Source organism: Xenopus tropicalis, chromosome 8 (genome assembly GCF_000004195.4).
Source record: "Xenopus tropicalis strain Nigerian chromosome 8, UCB_Xtro_10.0, whole genome shotgun sequence".
In the NCBI taxonomy this organism is placed as follows: domain Eukaryota; kingdom Metazoa; phylum Chordata; class Amphibia; order Anura; family Pipidae; genus Xenopus; species Xenopus tropicalis.
The window spans coordinates 57,980,619-58,003,636 of NC_030684.2; the positions used below are offsets into that span (position 1 = coordinate 57,980,619).

General features: G+C 39.4%; 1 protein-coding gene across 2 annotated transcripts in view; it reads left to right on the plus strand.

Moving 5' to 3' along the window:
- Window positions 1-1,637: 1,637 nt before the first annotated feature.
- Window positions 1,638-23,018, plus strand: part of mtm1 (myotubularin 1) — a 41,744-nt gene continuing 20,363 nt past the window's right edge. Inside the window, exons 1-6 of one of the 2 annotated variants that reach the window (XM_031890426.1) lie at window positions 1,638-1,776; window positions 16,628-16,692; window positions 18,424-18,496; window positions 19,587-19,681; window positions 21,042-21,152; window positions 21,544-21,645. In XM_031890426.1, coding sequence (XP_031746286.1) covers window positions 16,633-16,692; window positions 18,424-18,496; window positions 19,587-19,681; window positions 21,042-21,152; window positions 21,544-21,645 — 441 coding nt within the window. In that variant the 5' untranslated portion in view covers window positions 1,638-1,776; window positions 16,628-16,632. The remainder of the gene's footprint in view (window positions 1,777-16,627; window positions 16,693-18,423; window positions 18,497-19,586; window positions 19,682-21,041; window positions 21,153-21,543; window positions 21,646-23,018) is intronic. The other variant, NM_001015828.1, reaches the window with a different exon arrangement.

A 23,018-nucleotide genomic window follows, 5' to 3' on the forward strand; every position in this document is an offset into this window, starting at 1 on the left:
GGCGCCCGGTCGGCTTGGCCTGCCCCTGGTCACTTGTAAGGCCTCACCTAGAGTATGCAGTGCAGTTTTTGGCTCCAGTCCTTAAGGGCTCTGGCACATGGGGAGATTAGTCGCCCGTGACAAATCTCCCTGTTCGCGGGCGACTAATCTCCCCGAAATGCCATCCCACTGGCGAAAATGTAAATAGCCGGTGGGATGGCATACGCAGCGGTGGCACCTTGAGAGGAAACTTCCGCGATTTCACTGAAATCGCGCCGCCGCATAAGCCATCCCACCAGCGATTTACATTTTCGCCGGTGAGATGGCACTTCGGGGGGATTAGTCGCCCGCGAACAGGGAGATTTGTCGCGGGCGACTAATCTCCCCGTGTGCCAGAGCCCTTAATGTACATCTTTTTCCCTATTTGATTTGTGCAGTGAGTTAGGTGGATATATAAATAAGCCAGGTGTTGGGACTAGAGGCCTCAGTTTCTGCAGAAAGGAAGAGAGAGTAATTCTAAGCAACTTTCCAACAATCCATACCAATGATGCACAGGTATGGGATCACTTATTAAGAAACCCATTATCCAGAAAGCTCCAAATTATGGGAAGGTCATCTCCTATGTGCACTTTGTTATTATTTGGAGTTATAGGCATAACTCTTTCATTTCAGTTTCATTAACTTTTGAAACATATTGCACTATTTTGTATTTTTATTTTTCATGCGCTTCCAACACATTGGGTCTGCACATGTTTTAATACCCATCCAAGAGGGGTATTTTCTTTGGAGGAAGCAGCAGGAGATTTGAGCACCACGTTTATTGTCTACATTGAAGACTGAAATTAATTAAGCACGAGGACACCTATAGCGCTGAGTATCACTCACAAACTTTTTTCATCTCCTATAGAGTCCATTTGAATCAAATTATTCAAATTTTTTTCAATTATTTTCTTTTTCTCTGTAATAATAAAACAGAACCTTATGCTTGATCCCAACTAAAATATAATTAATCCTTATTGGAAGCAAACAATGCTACTGGGATTATTTAATGTTTGAATGAATTTTAGTGGACTTTAAGTATGAAGATGCAATTTACGGAAAGAATTACGGAAAGACCTCTTATCCAGAAAACACCATTCTGGATTATGGGTCCCATAGCTGTATTTGTAAAAGCGAACATAATTGATATTGAAAGCAGTATCAGTCAGGTTATTTATAATCTCTGCATTCCTGGCTCTGACTCCTGAAGCAATGTAGCAGAAGCCAGCTAATTAACAGACCTGGAGTAGAAGTCATTTCTGCCAGGTAATTTCAAGAGCCAGAACCAACTCTGCTACTAATGGCAATAATATTTACAAACAACTTTAAAACATCAGAAATGTTTAACGTATTTCAGAAGTTACTTAGCAATGTGTATCATGTCATTAGACAAGGTTTAGGAGGATCGCTGGTTTCACTGGATGATTATGAAACGCTAAGGAAAATGCTCTACAACACAGTACGAGCCATCTATTACCAGAACCTGACAGCATCCAACTATAAATACAACTCTCCCTCACTCAAATCTTACGCCTCTCTGAATCTTGTAGCCATATGAACTAAAGAAATACATCTCCCATAATGCCAGTCACTGAATTGCTTGTCTGGACCAATTAGAAGTTCTGAATATCACAATGCCCTGCCCATCGATCTGATCACATGACCCTGTCTGTTCCGCCCCCCTCCGGAGAGGTAAGCGGCGGCTTCAGAACTTCCTGTCAGGCTCGGCGGCCTTGGAGGCGGCTCTGTCCCGCATAGGTAAGCAGAACAGTGGTGCTGGGTCGGAGGGATTGGGTTTGAAGCTTAGAATTGCCGCTTACAGTTCATTTGTCCGTACGATCAGTCCCTGTGTGCAGTTGGTAAGGAGTAAGGCATAGCAGCGAGGTGTGTCCGGCAGGGCTGACTGGGGCCGCACCTGTCTCATCCCGGGTACCCTCTTCCCTATCGGTGTTAGATTTCTGACTTTCAGCTGCGTCTGCCCAGATCAGGGGATCGCAAGTCAGCAGGACGCAAATAGAAACGTCAACAGTGGAGCTGGCTGGCTAAAAGTACTAGTAGCCCTGCTAGCCTGCCCATACATGTCTATAGTCATCTCTTATGCTATGCCTTTCAGTTCCTAAAAGTGGGTGTTCTTTCCTGGCTGTGTTAGTATAACCACATCTGTACTCTATGTGATCCCTTGCCTCCCAGTTCCCCACAATGATATATTTATACTATAGGTTATTATTAGTCTCTAGGTAGTGGTGACATTATATAGCTTATTCTTATCAGTGACTGTACCAGAGGAGCTTACAATTTAATGTCCCTATCACACTCACACACACTATGATCACATTTTCAGGAGCCCATTAAACTGTGTTTTGGTGTGTGGTGTAAATCTATACAGAAATTGGAAGAACATATACACTTACTACTCACAGATAGTACACTGGCTGTTTTCTGGCCTAAAAGTCAAGCACTGAAAGGCAGCATTGCTCCCCGCAGCGCCAGGATCATCAGTATAAGACCCTGCTTTAGGGCAATGATCTGGGGCTTTGACTCTGCTGCGCAGGCACCTGCCAGGACCAAAGTAGACAAAGAAGGTGGCAACAAGGAGTTTTTAGCGAACAGAAGCACCACCCTGGTGTATCAAGTAAGCAATTATAATAACTAGTGGGTACATAACATTATAGGAACTCCCCCCAGTGATTTTTAACTATGGAGATTTGTTCTATTTGTACTGCTCATGTCACTGTTATTAGAACTGTTTTGTTTGTTCTAGAACCATTATATGTTTTGGAACCAAAATAAGGTAAACCTTCAGAATCCCAACACAAGTTGTAGAAGATTCAAGGCACTGGATCGGTGATCCTTCATATATAAGCCAAAAAACACTGCTCTCTGGCACATTACAGCGGTGGCAAAATGCCTGTGTCATCTGTCACTGCTTTTCATGGCACTGAATGTTTCTGACGGAAGAGGTTTAAGAAGGGATGAGGGCCATGTAATTGCTGTCCATACATTGGGTAGAAATTTACCTGCAGGCTGTACTTTCTCTGTGCATAAAAGCTGCCCATCTGTAGGCAACAAACTGCAGAATTCCCTGGGCTAAAGATCTTTCCATGTAAACTTCTCACAGAAGAACAGTCTCTGTATGGTTGCAGTATATTGGTCCCTGTTAAGGCTATTTGAATGAATGACATTTCATAGCTGACTTCATTCTATCCTGCAACTTTACTTGGAATGTAGCTTTGGCTTGAGATTTCACCACAGTGTTTATGGCAGGAGCAAACTTTGCCCAGGTTTGGTAGCTCTGAGTTACTAGACCAAGGCAAAAAATTAACCTGGATATGAAATAAAACCCCTGCGCTTTTTTTGTCTTTTTTTTATTTTTTGGAATATGAATAGATAATGACTCACATTAATTACATTATAATTTTCACTTACAGAATTTAATCATCCAGTCTTAACATTCATGGTCTTTCACAAATAATTAAATACATTTTGGTGTGATTCTGACGCAGTATGTGTTATAGCACCAGTGCCTCTTGAGTCCTGTTCATTTGCATTAACGTCCCCTATTATGCCTCATCTGGCTGCTCTGGTGCTACCTCGTAGGGTAGTATCATTTGGCTGAGCTTATTTGACTTATGTGCCGTTATTTTAGTTACTGTGGAGTTACTCTTTAAGAGCTAGGCATTGTTCTGTTTCAGCTATTTAGCAATATCTTCAACTGTTATCTTTTTAGAACCTAGGGTAAAGCTGGCCATATGTGCACCATTTTGTACGATTTTTGGACTGTGCAGGGGTTCCGAACTATTGTTCAGATAATTTTCTTACCATGGTGATTGGTCATTTAGTTGATTGGCCAGTTTGGAAAATTTTGGTCGGATAATGGTAAAATCTTTGCATGTTTTGTGTATCAGACAATAATCTTGGGGGACCTACAATGCATTTCCAGGAAGTCACTTTTGTACGTTTGGTGTCTGCTAACTTTTTCATGTTCGAAACTTCCTCCGATTTGTTACTTGACGTTATTTAAGTTACTGAGGAGGAATAAGTCATTCCAAGTACTTTATTTGGATTCACGTGTATTAGTGGTACGTAATTTATTCTTCACGCAGTGTCTTGTCCTGTGCAGCCTTCTTGCAGAGCCAGGCATTGTTCTTTTTCAGCTATATGACAATATGTGTTATCTTTATCTTTAACACTTATGGTAAAGCTGGCCATACACGGACTGATATAATCTTTGTAAGATTTTTGGACTGCGCATGGGATGCAAATTATCGTACCAATAATTTTCGTACCATGGTGATCGGTCGTTTAGTCAATTGGACAGGGTAGAAAATTTTGGTCGGATAATGATGAAATCTGCGCATGTATTGTTTATCGGAAGATATCCTTGGGGGACCAACAATGGAAGTCACTTTCATACGATTGGTGTCTGCCAACTATTTCATGTTCAGAACATCCTCCAATTTGTTATTTTAAGGCTAATGCCACATGAGGCGTAGGGCGCATATTTTCGGCAAGCGTAAAAGCGCTTGCTGAAAATTCCGCCCTACGCCTCCTACATGTGCCTGCACCCGAATGAATGAGATACGCTCGGGTGCAGGCACATGTAGCCGATATACGCATGAAAACTCGAGACTTTGCATTATCTCGCTTTTTGATGCGTATATCGGCTACATGTGCCTGCCTGTATCTGCAAATATGCTTGAAAAATCTTCTAATTGTGCCTGCAACCGGAAGCATTGAATCTGCCCAGGTGCAGCCAATATCCACCAACAAGCTTAAGGGCAGATTGTCAGCCTGCGCTCATACACAGGCTGACAATCTGCCTAATGGGGCCTTAAGGTGGCCATACACGTGGCGATCTGACGATGTTTCGTACGACCATCGGTCGCACGAAACATCGTAAGATCCGCCACACACCATTCAGGGCTGAATCGGCAGGTAAGGAGGTAGAAACAATAGGATTTCTACCTCCTTCTGCCGATTCAGATCTGAAGGGAGAATTTTGGTCAGGCGCCTTCTATGGCGCCCGATCAAAATTTTCCAACTGGTCCGATCGGCGAGTCGGCCGATATCGGCAGCTTCCTGCGATATCGGTCGACTCGCCGACATACCACACACGCACCGATTATCGTACAAAACGAGGTTTCGTACGATAATATCGGTGCGTGTATGGCCACCTTTACCCTAAATGTACAATGTGTGGCTAAAAGAATACAGACACCTGCCTGTTCAACATCTCTGAAATCAAGATTACCAGTATACCTGCCTTTACAATGAATAGGACTTGTGCTAAAAATAATTTTTGCCTATTGTTTATTTAGGACGCATGCATGTTTTTTGTTATTGCTTGCACTAAATAAGGCAAAATCTGAAGTAAAAGTACATAACCAAAAGGGTTATCAGTGGACTGCTGATTTGTTTTTACCTTTTCTCAAGGATAGGAAGTGGAATGTGCAAAAAAATAATAAAAACCATACATACAGTGGTGTGAAAAACTATTTGCCCCCTTCCTGATTTCTTATTCTTTTGCATGTTTGTCACACAAAATGTTTCTGATCATCAAACACATTTAACTATTAGTCAAAGATAACACAAGTAAACACAAAATGCAGTTTTTAAATGAGGGTTTTTATTATTTAGGGAGAAAAAAAATCCAAACCTACATGGCCCTGTGTGAAAAAGTAATTGCCCCCTGAACCTAATAACTGGTTGGGCCATCCTTAGCAGCAATAACTGCAATCAAGCGTTTGCGATAACTTGCCACGAGTCTTTTACAGCGCTCTGGAGGAATTTTGGCCCACTCATCTTTGCAGAATTGTTGTAATTCAGCTTTATTCGAGGGTTTTCTAGCATGAACCGCCTTTTTAAGGTCATGCCACAACATCTCAATAGGATTCAGGTCAGGACTTTGACTAGGCCACTCCAAAGTCTTCATTTTGTTTTTCTTCAGCCATTCAGAGGTGGATTTGCTGGTGTGTTTTGGTTCATTGTCCTGCTGCAGCACCCAAGATCGCTTCAGCTTGAGTTGACGAACAGATGGCCGGACATTCTCCTTCAGGATTTTTTGGTAGACAGTAGAATTCATGGTTCCATCTATCACAGCAAGCCTTTCAGGTCCTGAAGCAGCAAAACAACCCCAGACCATCACACTACCACCACCATATTTTACTGTTGGTATGATGTTCTTTTTCTGAAATGCTGTGTTACTTTTACGCCAGATGTAACGGGACACGCACCTTCCAAAAAGTTCAACTTTTGTCTCGTCGGTCCACAAGGTATTTTCCCAAAAGTCTTGGCAATCATTGAGATGTTTTTTAGCAAAATTGAGATGAGCCATAATGTTCTTTTTGCTTAAAAGTGGTTTGCGCCTTGGAAATCTGCCATGCAGGCCGTTTTTGCCCAGTCTCTTTCTTATGGTGGAGTCATGAACACTGACCTTAATTGAGGCAAGTGAGGCCTGCAGTTCTTTAGATGTTGTCCTGGGGTCTTTTGTGGCCTCTCGGATGAGTTGTCTCTGCGCTCTTGGGGTAATTTTGGTCGGCCGGCCACTCCTGGGAAGGTTCACCACTGTTCCATGTTTTTGCCATTTGTGGATAATGGCTCTCACTGTGGTTCGCTGGAGTCCCAAAGCTTTAGAAATGGCTTTATAACCTTTACCAGACTGATAGATCTCAATTACTTTTGTTCTCATTTGTTCCTGAATTTCTTTGGATCTTGGCATGATGTCTAGCTTTTGAGGTGCTTTTGGTCTACTTCTCTGTGTCAGGTAGCTCCTATTTAAGTGATTTCTTGATTGAAACAGGTGTGGCAGTAATCAGGCCTGGGGGTGACTACAGAAATTGATATTGAAATTGAAAATTGAAATTGATAAACCACAGTTAAGTTATTTTTTAACAAGGGGGGCAATCACTTTTTCACACAGGGCCATGTAGATTTGGAGTTTTTTTTCTCCCTTAATAACGTGAACCTTCATTTAAAAACTGCATTTTGTGTTCAATTATGTTATCTTTGACTAATAGTTAACGGTTTTTGATGAGCAGAAACATTTAAGTGTGACAAACATGCAAAAGAATAAGAAATCAGGAAGGGGGCAAATAGTTTTTCACACCACTGTATTTCAAATTAAAATAGACAAAAAGAATGTTCGGCACAATCCCTATTAATTGAAATTGTGTTAAATGCTGGGTAAACTGCCCTTTCAATATAAAGTCTGTCCTTTTTTCGGTGAATAGGCTTGTCGAGAAGACTTTCAACTAGATATTTCAACACTGGTGGTGGGATCTTCTTCCACCGAACCAGAAAAAGATCAGGTTAAGCACAGATGTTGGTCAAGCAGGCCTATCTCATAGGTGCCTTCCAGTACATTCCCCAGTTGGGTTAAGGCCAGGGCTGCATGTAGGCCAATCAAGTTTTAACACACTCACCTACACTAATCCATTCTGTATGTGAATGTGAATGTGCATTTATGCATGGGGCATTATCATGCAGAAGCAGGAAAAGGCTTTTCCCAAACTGTTACCATGAAGTAGTAAGCACAGAACTATGAAAAATGTTATTGTACATAGTCGCATTAAACTTTGCTTCAGCTGCAACTAGGGGGCTAGCACAAACAACAAATTATAATCCCACACCATTTTCTTCAGTATTTCCTTGGTTTTCACCAAATTCCAACTTGTCTGTCAGACTTCTACATGGGGAAATGTGATTCATCACTCTAGAGAACAGATTGATTTGTTAATGACAATTGCACCACTTGGCAAGTGCTTGGCACTATGCATGGTGGTGTTAGCCTTCTGTGCAGCTGTTAGGCAACTGATGAATATTTCTTGTGCCGACATTGCTTACTGAAATTGTGTTCCAACTGAGGGATATGATGCTACATGCTTCAGCAGTTGGGTTTGCATGGGCTAAAGGTGGCCATACACAGGCCAATAAAATCAGATTTAAGCTGACGATTCAGCAGTTTATATGCTCATTTGGAGTGCCACACTGAAAGTCACTGAGCTTGTCCGTACAACCCATTCTACAGCCAGTGTATGGTGCCGAGAATAACATGGCTGTGCCTTTAATTGGCCAATTTTACTAATTAGAAGCTTGCACAAACACTGTCCTAATGTCCCAATGTAGGGATAATGCAAATCACTTTGCCAGATTCATAGTGATTTGCAGATTCTTGTTTTGATTATTACAAGCTTGAGTGAAACATTTATATAATCCAATAAATTACATGGTTTTGTTACACAGTGATGCCATCCTGCTGTTTGGGCTATCACCTTATGTTACTTCCATTTGCTTTGTGTGAATATATAGATAAAAAATACAGTACAGTATCAGTTCATTCATGGTAATTTCCTCATACAATCTCAGTTCCTGTATGTGTAAAGGTAGAAAGTGAATTGAATTTGGTACCTGCTTGTACATTTTTTTTTTGTTTTCACTTCAATAATTCTGACCTGTACAAGATGTCCCACCAGGGAGGGTCCAGACAGGCCCCTCTTATAATAGTATGGGGATGGGGGGTGCAATAGCTTAGGAAATTGTGTTGCTTTTTTCAATAGGACAGATTTTCCAAAACACTTATGCTCTTTGGAGTGGGAAGGGATGTATTGTATTAATACTGCAGATTTAGATGCTGCCTAATTGCACTTCTGGATACATAACCAGAAAAGAAAGAGCATGGTATTAGGAAAGCTTTGCAAGTGTTAAGCTTTTGGTGCTACTTTTTCTTTATATAAAACAAACACGCCTGCATGGAGGAATACACAAATATCCTGTTAACCTGACTAGCTTTTGGGCATGTTACCAGAGCAAATACTTTGCCATATGGAAATGCCATGTTGACATTCCTTTTTGCCCTTGTAATCTATGTAAAAGGAAACATATTGTCAGTCAGGAAATATTGTTTATGTTTAGAGATTAGCACAGAAATGCTACCTGTTTCAAAGTGATTTATGGGACTTGAGCAGTGTGGTTTTCTGACTTTATTCATTTGAAAGTTGATTCAGTTTACCTAAAAATGAAGGATTTCAGCAAATTATGAAACCTGCACAAAGTGCTCGTATTCAGCTGAATCCTGTATTTGGTGCATCTGTACTTCACAGGAAGCTTAAAAGGGGTTGTTCACCTTTTGATTAACTTTTAGTATGATGTAGACATTGATATTCATTTTTATGGTTATGGTTATTTAGCTTTTTGTTCAGTCATTCCCCAGTTTGGTATTTTAGCAGCTATCTGGTTGCTAGGGTCTTATTTACCCTAGCAAAGAGGCAACAGTTTGAACAAGAGACAGGAATATGAATAGTTGTAACAATACAAGTAACATTGTAACCTCACAGCAATACGGTTTGACTGCTGGGGTCATTGACCCCCATTTCAATGCTGGAAAGAGGCATAATTGGAAGGCAAATCATTTAAAAACTATAGAAAGTACATCATGAAAACCAGTTGCAAAGTTGCATTCTATAACATACTAAAGGTAAATTTAAAGGTCTGCCTTTAATAGTAATATTGGAGGGGTCATCAGAGACAGGTGTTATGCTGCTACTTAACAAGAAACTGTCTTATAAATACTGTTTCCATTTACTTTTTTGAGTTTTACTAGAGTGCCTTTATCTGTCACATGGCTAAGCTTGCCATCTAATTGCCCCAACTCATAGCTTCACACCACAGATGTTACCATGCAGCAGTGTAGTAAACATAAATAGGACATTCAGGTAAAAATGTTAGTTGATCCTGCTATATTTCTTGTGAGGCACTGATCCCATGTATAGAGTTCTAGCTGTAAAACAAAATAGGGCTGCTGTTTTGGGTGTTAGGACCCACTTTGCATAGCAAGCTATTAAACAATTAAAATTGTTTTAATACCTAAAGGTAAAATATGCTTTCACAATAATACTCTACCAACTGATAATTTATATAGTATTAAGTGGCCTATTAAATAATAATACAAAACTGGAATATATCAGTAAATATTTCCCTTTTACAACTTTTTCCTTGAGCCACAATTTTGTGATGGTCTGTGTGCTCCCTAAGAGTTCACCTGACCAGAAATAAAGCAGCTCCAACCAACAATGGTGAAGACACACTGACCTACATAGTAGCATCTACTTGTCACTTTTACTAGCACCAGAAAATACCCTGCCATAGACAATACTGAGAATTGCCTCTGCTAAAGTATGGGAGACAGTGATCTGCCCAATCATTGGCTGATGTAGTCTAGCATGTATGAGAGACCTTGCTTTGAATGTTTGCTCAGCCAGGGGACAGCCATTAGTACTTAAAATGGAAGTTTTCTACAGTATTTAGGATTATCCAATAGCACATACTATTATTAACGTATATATATATTTTTTAAATGATTTATTTAGATAAATGAACACAAGTAATTCTGGGAACTAATCCCAAATTTACATGGGTTTACCCTATTGGCCAAAGCTCACCCACTGGGTTTTTAAAGCAAAAGCCAGCATAATAGCTGATCAGATTTCCAGCTACAGACCAGTTTTGCCTTTCTTGGGATAAAATAGTGTGTGGCTGTTTTATGTGATATATATTCAGGGGGTATAGTTTTCATTTAAAGCCTGCCAAGGAAATGACCTAACCAGTGGACAAGTGTAGTGGGGCAGTGAGTGACGAGGGATCAAGCAGCCCTATGTTTTATTACAGGACATGTCATGCATGGCTTTATGCATACTTTCAGTATGAAATATTTTCTTATAAAAAGACAATAAAGTTGCTCTAACAATTTTGTTAAGTAAGCTTTATCAGAAAGGTCTATGTAAATACAGCCATAATCACTCACAGAAACGCTGTACTCTATCAAAAGAAACACAGGATTTCTTGTCTCCTTTTTTGTAAACATGTTCTTAGGGTATCTGACTCATCTCTCCTGCTCCCTTCTCCCATCAGAGTTCATAAAACTCACTCCCCCACCCTTAGTAATGTGTAATCTGAGCTATACTGGCTAGAGCTGCAAGCAGGAAGCTATGAAGACCAAGCTGCTCTCTTAAACAGAGAAAGCTTCTAAGGCTGTTTACTCCGGTATGATAAAGCATTCTGCAGAATAAATATAGCATTGTAGGTGGCACTAATGTGACAAATCTATTGGCAGTAAAATGCCAAAATGACTTTCCTTCTTCTTTAATATAAATCTGGACAGAGCCTACCACCACCATATTTCACTGTAGGCAGACATGAATCATATCAGTCACTCTGTAAGCCCGAATAGGAGGGAGGTGAAAAAGAAGTCATTACATTTAAAAGGTTAATGACATTAAATACAAAGCATGAGTAACCCACAGTAATACGGGAAAGGTTTGTGGTCAAAATGAGAGGCAAGTAGAAACTTTCTGACCAAAGGTCAGAGTAATCTGTGCAATACAAGACTAACACTGCCCACACCTTAAAATACACCATACCTCTTATATTCCTTAAATTGACTTCTCTAATAAAGATGAAGCACTAAAACATTATTTTGCCTAGTCCTGTGCTTAAGGGCAAATGCTCATACCTAGTGCACTCTTACCTTCCAGTCTGTGCCTGTATGTTACCCAACCACTTAGATTGTAAGCTCAACGGGGCAGGGACCTCCTTCCTATTATAAGATTGTACAGCGCTGCGTACCCTTGTGGCGCTTTATAAATAAAGTTATACATACATACATACAAAGCTCTGTCACCTTAAAAAAAGGAGATTCATTGCTTTGAAATAAAAATGTATCACAGAGAGCAAAAAAGTAATGGTTTGGAGATGAAAATAGGAGAATTGGTCAAGGGCCTGAATACTATTGCAATGCGCTGTACTATATTAAAACCATCCTTATCAAGTTATTTTGTCTTCTCTCTTCACATCAGTGATTGAATCTACAGCTAAAAGATGTTAATGCTTTAGGGTAAGGATTTAAGACAATCTAGAAAACATCTGATATATTGAATATAAAAATGACCTACATAATCACAAAGCAGAATATTCCTGTTAATGTACAATTATTGACTTTAATTCAATAGGGTTTTATTTTCTTTCCATAAATCGCTGAATATTTGTGCAACAGTTCAGTTTTTTAAAATTTGATTTGTGCCTGTGAAACAATTGCATCTAAACTATGGGTTTTCAGCCAACAGAAGTACTGGGAACCAATTGTCAAGGCTGGGTGTGGCGTTGGGACTTTACTAGCTACACCCCATTTTCTTCTCATGCCATTGATTAGCAGGTATGCATTGTATCCAGAGTTTAATATGCCAGTGTCTGCCACCTACCCATAGCCTATGACATGGTATAAGATGTAGTAGGGTGCTCCCAGCCTGTGCTGCCACACCATGTAAGTTGTTTAGACATTTGTCAGGCTTTTGGGAATAACACAAGAAGAAATTTGGTACCAGGGGAAAACAGCCCAGTTATAGTGGTGATCAGTAGCACATACAATGTTTACTTGAAAAGTTCCTGAAATGTCACTAGGAAGCTCAATATAAAACACATGATGTGTCTACTTTTATCGGAAAAATCAGCAGCATCCATGCAGGTAGCTTGAGATTTTTACCAGTACGCCTGGAGATGATTGGAGATTTATTCCTCTGGTTTATAGGTGCCAACAAATCTTCCTGCACAGGCTTTGTGCTGCAAAAGGAAAGTGAGGACAATCCACACTTTATGCCTTTCATTTCATGTCTGCTGCTGTTTGGGTTTCTCTAGAGGAGCATAAAGTTCTGAGCAGTTGGCAGATGGCACTGTGTATATAGTCAGCTGCGATTATTTGCTGATGTTCCATTCGGTGTGTAGTCTTGCTCGGGATTCCTTCTAGTCTTCCCCCTAGGAGATTATCACACTAATCCTAATCTGCTGGTTAAACTTTTAAGAACAATTATTTTAATTAGAAATAGGTTGTTATCACCAAGATTGCACCCTCTTTGTATAAAAATGTATTGTTTACATTTGTTCATCAGCATGGAATCATTTGAAGTAGGGTTCAGATCCAGTGCTGCCTACTCCCAAGGATTCAGACTGAGCCTGCAATTACCATTTTGGGATGTAATAGTTTCCTAACTAAATCAGTGCTAAAACTAATATAACAATTAATATAACAAAATTTCATTTTAAAATGTGTGTGCTGGAACTAAATGGAAAATATATAAATGTTTTGCTGAGCATATACAGTGGCTTGCAAAAGTATTCGGCCCCCTTGAACTTTTCCACATTTTGTCACATTACAGCCACAAACATGAATCAATTTTATTGGAATTCCACGTGAAAGACCAATACAAAGTGGTGTACATGTGAGAAGTGATTCCAAACATTTTTTACAAATAAATAACTGCAAAGTGGGGTGTGCGTAATTATTCAGCCCCCTGAGTCAATACTTTGTAGAACCACCTTTTGCTGCAATTACAGCTGCCAGGCTTTTAGGGTATGTCTCTACCAGCTTTGCACATCAACAGACTGAAATCCTTGCCCATTCTTCTTTGCAAAACAGCTCCACCTCAGTCAGATTAGATGGACAGCGTTTGTGAACAGCAGTTTTCAGATCTTGCCACAGATTCTCGATTGGATTTAGATCTGGACTTTGACTGGGCCATTCTAACACATGGATATGTTTTGTTTTAAACCATTCCATTGTTGCCCTGGCTTTATGTTTAGGGTCGTTGTCCTGCTGGAAGGTGAACCTCCGCCCCAGTCTCAAGTCTTTTGCAGACTCCAAGAGGTTTTCTTCCAAGATTGCCCTGTATTTGGCTCCATCAATCTTCCCATCAACGCCGACCAGCTTCCCTGTCCCTGCTGAAGAGAAGCCCCCCCAGAGCATGATGCTGCCACCACCATATTTGACAGCGGGGATGGTGTGTTCAGAGTGATGTGCAGTGTTAGTTTTCCGCCACAAATAGCGTTTTGCATTTTTGGCCAAAAAATTCAATTTTGGTCTCATCTGACCAGAGCACCTTCTTCCACATGTTTGCTGTGTCCCCCACATGGCTTGTGGCAAACTGCAAACGGGACTTCTTATGGTTTTCTGTTAACAATGGCTTTCTTCTTGCCACTCTTCCATAAAGGCCAACTTTGTGCAGTGCACGACTAATAGTTGTCCTCTGGACAGATTCCCCCACCTGAGCTGTAGATCTCTGCAGCTCCCCCAGAGTCACCATGGGCCTCTTGGCTGCATTTCTGATCACCGCTCTCCTTGTTCGGCCTGTGAGTTTAGGTGGACGGCCTTGTCTTGGTACGGTTACAGTTATGCCATACTCCTTTCATTTCTGAATGATCGCTTGAACAGTGCTCCGTGGGATGTTCAAGGCTTTGGAAATCTTTTTGTAGCCTAAGCCTGCTTTAAATTTCTCAATAACTTTATCCCTGACCTGTCTGGTGTGTTCTTTGGACTTCATGGTGTTGTTGCTCGCAATATTCTCTTAGACAACCTCTGAGGCCGTCACAGAGCAGCTGTATTTGTACTAACATTAGATTACACACAGGTGCACTCTATTTAGTCATTAGCACTCATCAGGCAATGTCTATGGGCAACTGACTGCACTCAGACCAAAGGGGGCTGAATAATTACGCACACCCCACTTTGCAGTTATTTATTTGTAAAAAATGTTTGGAATCATGTATGATTTTCGTTCCACTTCTCACGTGTACACCACTTTGTATTGGTCTTTCACGTGGAATTCCAATAAAATTGATTCATGTTTGTGGCTGTAATGTGACAAAATGTGGAAAAGTTCAAGGGGGCCGAATACTTTTGCAAGCCACTGTACAGTGTATTTTATCAGTTGCTTTTCCTTTTTGTTTTATTTCATGTTGCTTGTGCTGAACATACATTAGAAGCCAGTAGAGCCCTTAAGCAGAATGTGGGCCATATAAATCCTTGTAGAGCTACATCTGACCCATGGGCCTCCTCTTGGACCTAGGGCTATGGCACGTTGGGTGTTCTGACCATTGCAGTATGGGATACAATGTCAATGTCAAGTGCACTTTTTCGCCTTTTGTGGGTTTCTACAGAATAGCTTTTGAATGTGTTTACCATAGACAGAGCTTCCCTCGTTGCGATTGTAATTTACAACAGGCAGGTTAAAATTCTGAGATTTGGGCCATTCGCCTCTTAAAAAATAAGTAAACCTTTTTTTTTTTTTTTGATAAAATTACTCTAAACAGCTTCCCAGAATTGCCTACCTTTGCCCCTCTGTTCTTTCTGACCTGGTTCCTCAGTTACAAGATGATCGATTCCTCTCCTTCCTTGTTCAGAGTGAAGCTCCGCCCCCACTTCCTGTTCAGGTCTCTCATTACATCGACTACCTGTAGTCGAATTGGAGAGCCTTCTGCACATGCCTGGAGGCAGCGGAGCCAGTCTGGGCATTAGCAGGGTTTTTTTCTTGATGAGAGACCTAAACAGGAAGTGGGGGCGGAGCTTCACTCTGAATAAGGTTTACTTATTCTTTAATATGCATTTGTGGACAATGCTTAAATAGGAAAGAAAGGTAAAAACTAAGTAAGCTTTATCAGAAAGGTCTATGTAAATCCAACCATAAGCACTCACAGAAAAGCTGCACTGAGTCCTCTATCAAAAGAAACACAGGATTTCTTGTCTCCTTTTTTGTAAACATGCTCTTCGGTATCCGACTTCCTCTCCTTTAGGGCTCCTTCAGGTTTGAAGCAGGAGTCTGCTCAGTTCTCTCCGCCCTTACATAAGAATTCATAAGGATGCACTCCTCCCTCCCTTAGGAATGTCTGATCTGAGCTTCCAACAGCTGAAGCTAAATTTTATTTGTGAGCCAAGGCTACTGCTGGGATTTGTTGCCCTGCAAAACTACCAGTTTTTTACTTGCATGCCTTGTGCAGTGGTTTATTTTCCACTGTATGAATTCCCTGCCTCTTCACACAGCCACTTTTATTTGACGTGACCAGTCCGCTGATTTTTCTAGCAGTCCAGGTTTACAGGCCTTTTCCAGCAGTATGTTATATTTTCTTCTTAATGGTCACTTGCCAGAAAGACACAGATTTGATTTTCCTCTCCCTACAAACACAAGCTTGTTCCATTTGAACTTCTCCTGTTATTGCTTATGCAGTTAGCCTGTTCTACTCCATTGCGCTGCTGTTATCAATGTGCCATAGGGAATTCTTGAATCTTAAATTTGTTCTCTCAAGTCTAGGGGAGTTTTGAAATCAAATTATATCCATTTGTACTCTGTCTGGAATGATAAACTGTTTCTTAATAAGCCTGGGGCTGTTTTTTCATCTTACTGAAACACTGCTGTCTTGACATCATATTTGTGACACTGTCAGAATGATTGTGCTATGTAGTGTTTTTTTCATAAGAATGAACAATAATATTGTGTGTTTGCTCTGATTTTAGAGCAGGAATAAGGTTTTTATTTTTTTACTACCAGTCCTTTAATTTACACACAGTTTATAGTGGCAAAGGTTTATATTAGAGGGGGAGAAGACTCTCTTTATATTTTAGATTGTAAGCTTCAATAAACAGGATCCTCTTTGCTTCTGTATGTTTTATTTATACGGCGCCCTACTGTACAGCACTGCAGAATTTCTTGGCTCTTTCTATATGCTTGCTTATAATAATAATAATAATATTAATGTTTGGTTTCCAACATTTTTTTATTGTTTTGTATTATAGCAATAATGGCCTCGAACTCCACACCAAAGTATAATTCAAACTCGTTAGAAAATTCTCTCCGAAGGGTAAGTCCTCTTTGCAGTGCATGTTTGCCATTAACCGCGTTGAGTTTATTTGTTTATTAATCTATCTCAGACTAAAGTGTCTAATTGCTGCCCATGTATCAATTTGCTGATGGCTTTAACAGTAATGGTCAGCGCTTTTCTTTATTGCACTTAGTGAAAAACAAGGCATATACTAGACTTGTTTTATATGTTAAAACTGTCAATACAAAACTGTAAAACTGAAGATGAATTTCATTTCACTTGATTTTAGTCTCTTGGTTTCCCAGAACAATTGCAAGAGGAGGAAAGGTTATTTATTTATAAAGAGAAGTTGTTGGGAAAATTCAGGAACTTGTTTATACAGTGCTTTAACACTGCTCATTGTAGAGTGAGGGAATAAAAACTAGCTGGGGTAAAAAATAAACCATAAACATTAGCCAATTAAAGTAGAAATATTTTATAAAGGAGGAATGTTTTTAAATTAAAAGAGAACACATTTCAATACCCTTTCATGCTTACTCTTAATTTATAGTAAATATTACTATACTAGTGAAGCAAAAACCCCTAAATTTAAAGTACTTAGCTAGAAAAAGGGGGAAGGAAAAATATGCAGAGAATCAGTTTGCCTGTTTTATATCTTGGCCCCGTTACTTGCTACACAAACAGTGCTTCTGTTGCTCAGTAACCAGGCTGTCTACAGACTGTTGAGAAAACCAGTTTATTATGTGTCATGGGGCCCCCTGAGAGTACATACTCCCATAGTGAGTACTTTGTTACATGGATATCCACAGTTGTTAGTTTTTAGAATTATCATTCTTTTAGTGGAAGAAATAAATACTTTCTTAAACTACTGTTTGCCAGCAGACAGTAGCAGGATGTGTTGATGCATAAAATCCTTCATTAAATCTAATCTTGCACCTACACCTCGTAGGGATCTAAACTGGTTTTATAAGTAACTCAATGCAAAAGCAATGGAACTAAGTGAGCCCTTCCTTCAATCTTCTTTTTACCAAGCTACAGAGTATTAAAATACTGTCCATATGTATATAATTTTACCTTACTGCCTGCAGCATAAAATGATTTATGCCAAAAAATAGGGCAAAAATCTGTGTAGCAGTATTGTTCCTTATGCATGATTTAACACAATGCATTGTGGAGACAGAAATAGTTCTTTACAAAGAACTCATTTATATGAAGTTGTGTATTTTTTTTTAACTAATGCAATAATTGACACCATTATTTTAAACCACCTCCAACCTTGCGGGTACCGTAGCCTTAATGTTGTGATGTATTTCAACACTGTTTTTTTCACATCTTTCTAAATATGCCCATTGTCATACAAAACAATGATTAAATTCTTAAAAGGAAATTCTTCAAAGCAATATTCCCTAAATAGATATGTTGTCTTCCAACTGGTTATAACAAAGGCTTATACTGAAACAAATGAAGTGGTAATCTGCAGGCCAGGGCGACTTACTGTGTACACACTGAGCTACACTGGGTGAACCTAAGTGGTGGGCGAGGGTGAAGGAGAAACTAAATCTGTTGACCATGGGCAAAATAGTATATACAGTACATACACACCAAATGATTGCTGTTTTACTTGTCCTTTAGTTATTACATTGTACCCAGTCATCATTCAGTACTTTTGTTTTTATGTTCCATTTTATGTTTTGTTTTCTAGTTGACTTGCTGGTATGTTTCTGGCTGTAAATTGTGTGTTTAGATGATATATATAATTTGTATTTGCAGTCTCCAGGAGATGGTATGAACCATGAACAAAACGATGAAATACCATGTCTGCCAGGAGAGGCCTTAATTACAGGTAACCGATTTATTAAAATCTAAAATGAAAATACTATCCTTAGTATAAAAATTGACTATACTTTAATATTGAAAACAGTCACTTGGCTTCATGAATACCTCTGCTATCCAACAGCAGCCTTACCATGGTGTGACATGGTTTTCATATATAGGACAATAGCCTTAAAACACCATAATACCTCAAAATAGACACAAAACGTAGTAGGAGCCTGTTTGTTTCTGCATTCTATGACCTGAGTGTCCCAGTTCTGTTTCGGAGGGTTTTCCTCTGTAGATTGGTGGTATTATGAAAATGTAATGGTAGGTTACATGGGGTTCTAGCAAGCAGAACTTCCCAGAGCTGTGGTTACCCCTTCTAGGCACTAGTCTAGCAGCTGTTCTGAGGTAATTATTGATGTACATAATAGCCTGTCTATATGCCGTACAACTATTTAACCTACACCAATAGACTTACCCATACACTTAGACTGTAAGCTCTACGGGGCAGGGACCTCCTTCCTACTGTGTCTCATACCACATGGCACTTATTCCCTGTGCATTTATATATATTTATTGTATTTATTTATTATTACACTAGTCCTCCCTGTGTGTAATTTTGTATTTTGTAAGATTGTACAGTGCCGCGTACCCTTGTGGCGCTTTATAAATAAAGTTATACATACACATTAGTAGCATATCTTGTGTGTAGTAATTACATTACGTAATAAAGCTGGACCACCTCGCTACATTTGGCTGAAGAATCATTAGATATGCAGGTAAAAACAAAGGAATTCTTTACCCCATCTGACAATTCATCATTAACACTACGATTTTCGGGCGCCTTTAAAGGCACCCAATCAAAATTTTCAGTCCTGCCCAATCGATGAGGTGACCAATATCCAAGGCTTTTACCGATATCAGTCGCCTCCTCTCCCAGCATACATGCACGATAGTACTATAATATCGGTGCATGTATGGCCACCTTAGGCAAGGACTTCCAGTTATTAGACTATTTTATGTGCCTAGGCATAGTCATTTTAAATACCAAGTGATAGATCTCAGTGAAATATATTGATTGGCTTTTGTGTGTAATGTTATTTGCTTTTTAACAGACAAAGATGTAATCTACATGTGCCCATTTTATGGTCCTGTCAAGGGGAGAATACATGTTACAAACTATAAACTGTACTTCAAAGGTGAGGAGATGGTAAGTTAAAAGTTTGGGTGTTTGGTTGACTGCAAATGTCCTAAATTAACGAATAATTGACTTTGTTCTGTTTTTAACGATAATGCCCAGTGGCAGCTGAATAGTTTGAAAGCTAGGCAGGCTGTATGAGTCCCCTCTCACTGGTAGCAGCTTTTTTTTTCAGCAGAATAAGTCATTTAAAGGCATAGTGACACATTCCAGGTGTTGAAAGGATTGTGTTACTATACCTCTATAGGCCTTCTAACACATAAGAATTTTCTCTCTGCAGTAAGATGCGTTGCATTTGCGTTCAGCGGTTCTGTGTGGTGCAGTGAGCACAGCCACTTGGAAAGAACTAACTTTGTGTTCCCTTGCGATGGAACTATGGATGCACCGAGTCCACTATTTTGGGATTCGACTGAATCCTTCATGAAAAATTTGTGCGAATACTGAACCGAATCCAAATCCTAATTTGCATATTCAAATCAAGATAAGGAAGGGCTAAAGGGAACCAGGCATGGCAAAAAATTTTCAACTTCCGTTTTTATGTGACAAAAAGTCACGTGATTTTTGGGATTCAGATTCAGTTCGGGCAGGGTGTGGATTCGGGCGAATCCAAATTCTACTGAAAAAGGCAGAATCCCAAAACGAATCCTGGATTTAATGCATACCTAGATGGAATGCCTAGAAAAGCCACTGTGGGGGTACACATGAGAAAATACTTGTGTAAGAGCCACTGGTCTCTGTCAACTAATGTACATTGGTCAGCGACGCAGCTTCAAACAAGTTCCATCAGCCACTCTACTATGCATATCTCATTACTGGCTCTTAATAGCCGAAATAAAATTCAGGTTACTAACAATTGCCTGCAGGAGAAAATTTTGCATGATTTCAGAAAGCCGAAGCAATGCGTAGGCCTTTCCACTGGCGATTCCTTTAATTGCCAGTGGAAAGGCATTTTGGAGAGATTAATCGCCCACGGTAGCAGATTTATCACAGGCTGATCTCCCCGTGGAAGAGAAGATATTGATGTGACCTGGTGTAAGGTCCTTCTTATAGGTATTTACATGTTTTGACCTAACACCCACTTATTGGACTGGTGTGCGGACACAAAATATGACTTATATATAGTATACAGAGAGGAGCACACTCTATACAAGTCTAAATGCCTTTTTTGGCTTTTTTCGAAGTGCAAAAATAAACAAAGCAAGACCTAATAAACATACTGTGGCGGGAAACAGTGGGGGTGATACCGTGACATTATGTTACCCCATTAGCTAACGCCACTGTGTGTATATGTGTGTATATAAAAAATAAATATAAATATATTATATTTGTAAAAATATGACCTTTTTAACTGAATTTTTTCCCATTATTTTAGGAGCCATTGATATCTTTCTCTGTTCCACTTGGTGTCATTGCGCGGATAGAAAAGATGGGGGGTGCATCAAGTAGAGGAGAAAATTCATATGGTCTTGACATAACGTGCAAAGTAAGCTTTAAATATTTCACTTCTTAGTATTCAGATTGGTGATTTCATACAAGAATAATAGTTGTTTTTCTAGAGCCAAAGGATCAAATTAGCCCGATAATGCCTACCTGCAGGTGGGCATATCAGGAGCAGATCCGCTTGCTTGCTGACCTTTCCAAATGAGCGGATATTATAGTGTTTGGCTACATTCACAGGATGACCTAAATAATGTTAGTAGCTTGTGGGTTGGGGGGGCGGAGCTGCTTGCATTACTGATCAGTAAGAAAACATTGGCTTTCCTAGATGAAGTAAGATGAAGTTATTATATTCAGTATACAGATTAAAGTGTTATGCTGATAGCTAGTTATTAAACTGGACCCCTGTTTGATGGCTGTGTTCTTTCTTTACTTAGGATATGAGGAATTTGAGATTTGCTCTTAAACAAGAAGTTCACAGTAGAAAACAGATATTTGAAGACCTTACAAAATATGCCTTTCCCCTGTCACATGGATTGGTAAGAGTAAACTGTTTTATTTGCACTCTGTAGAGATTTAACCCTTAGCAACCAATTAGTAATTTGCTTTCAGTCTTCACCTGTAGCTCACTGTTCACAGATAATTACTCATTGGTTGCTCAATTTTTAGGCCATAAATGAATATACAGGCTTTAACTGTAAATTATAACTCGGCATAGTAAAGTATAATAGAGGAACACCACTTACTCCAGTGGTTATAATAATTTGTAATGTTGAACTGTTTTGCACCATTGTAAGTGCACCATTGCCACTTAATCTGTATACAGGTATACTCGGGACCAAGGGTATTCCGGATAAGGGGTCTTTCCGTAATTTGGATCTCCATACCTTAAGTCTACTAAAGAATCAATAAAACATTAATTAAACCCAATAGGATTGTTTTGCCTCCAATAAGGATTAATTATATCTTAGTTGGGATCAAGTACAAGGTACTGTTTTATTATTACAGAGAAAAAGGAAATCAGTTTTAAATTTCTGACTTATTTGATTAAAATGGAGTCTATGGGAGATGGGCTTTCCGTAATTCGGAGCTTTCTGGATAACGGGTTTCCGGATAAAGGATCCTATACCTGTATTTACAAACCTTCAGATTCAGTTCTTAAGTTGATTTGGCAAGAAGATGCCTTATTAAAATTGTACACTAGAATTGAAGATATGTGGAAAAGTTTACTAATGTGAGATATCTCAAAAACCTATATTTTTATGTAAACGGAACTATTGTACATTTCTGTCCTAGAAAGTGTTCAATCATAAAATAGTGTGATAATCGTGTCCCATTGAAGGCCAAATAATATTTCCCTACTTAAGGGGGAATTTCTTATTGCTTGGAACTTTGGGTGGCCTTTCATTTATATATAGTCACTGCAGCGATTTTCTCCCAGAAATAAGAACCTTAAATATTGTATATTTAAAAATCATTGTAACTTTCCATACTCTTCAGCCTTTATCTCTTCTCTGCATTGGTTTGTTAATGCTGATATCATTCTGGGCAGCTTCTCAGAAACAATTAAACCCAGATGAAATTGTTTTGAAGGCAAGCCAGCAACTTTAGCCCTAGATAGGTTAGTTATTGCTACATTTATGCAGTTCATAGTCTTGCAGTCACATAGAAAAGCATGAATGCATAAGATTATAAATAAGTGTTACCCAGCAGAGCGATACATCGGCTTTCACTAAATTTAAGCTGCTCAAGCATGGAAAGACTTTGGCTACTACTTTTTAGTCACTAGAGCATCGGCCCATATGCAAGCCCGAAAGGATCACTCCCTACAATTAGTATTGCTAAGATTTTGATCACGCTGGGAAGATAAACTTGTTAGCCAAGTATGGCATCCCAGTTGGAATCATCTATT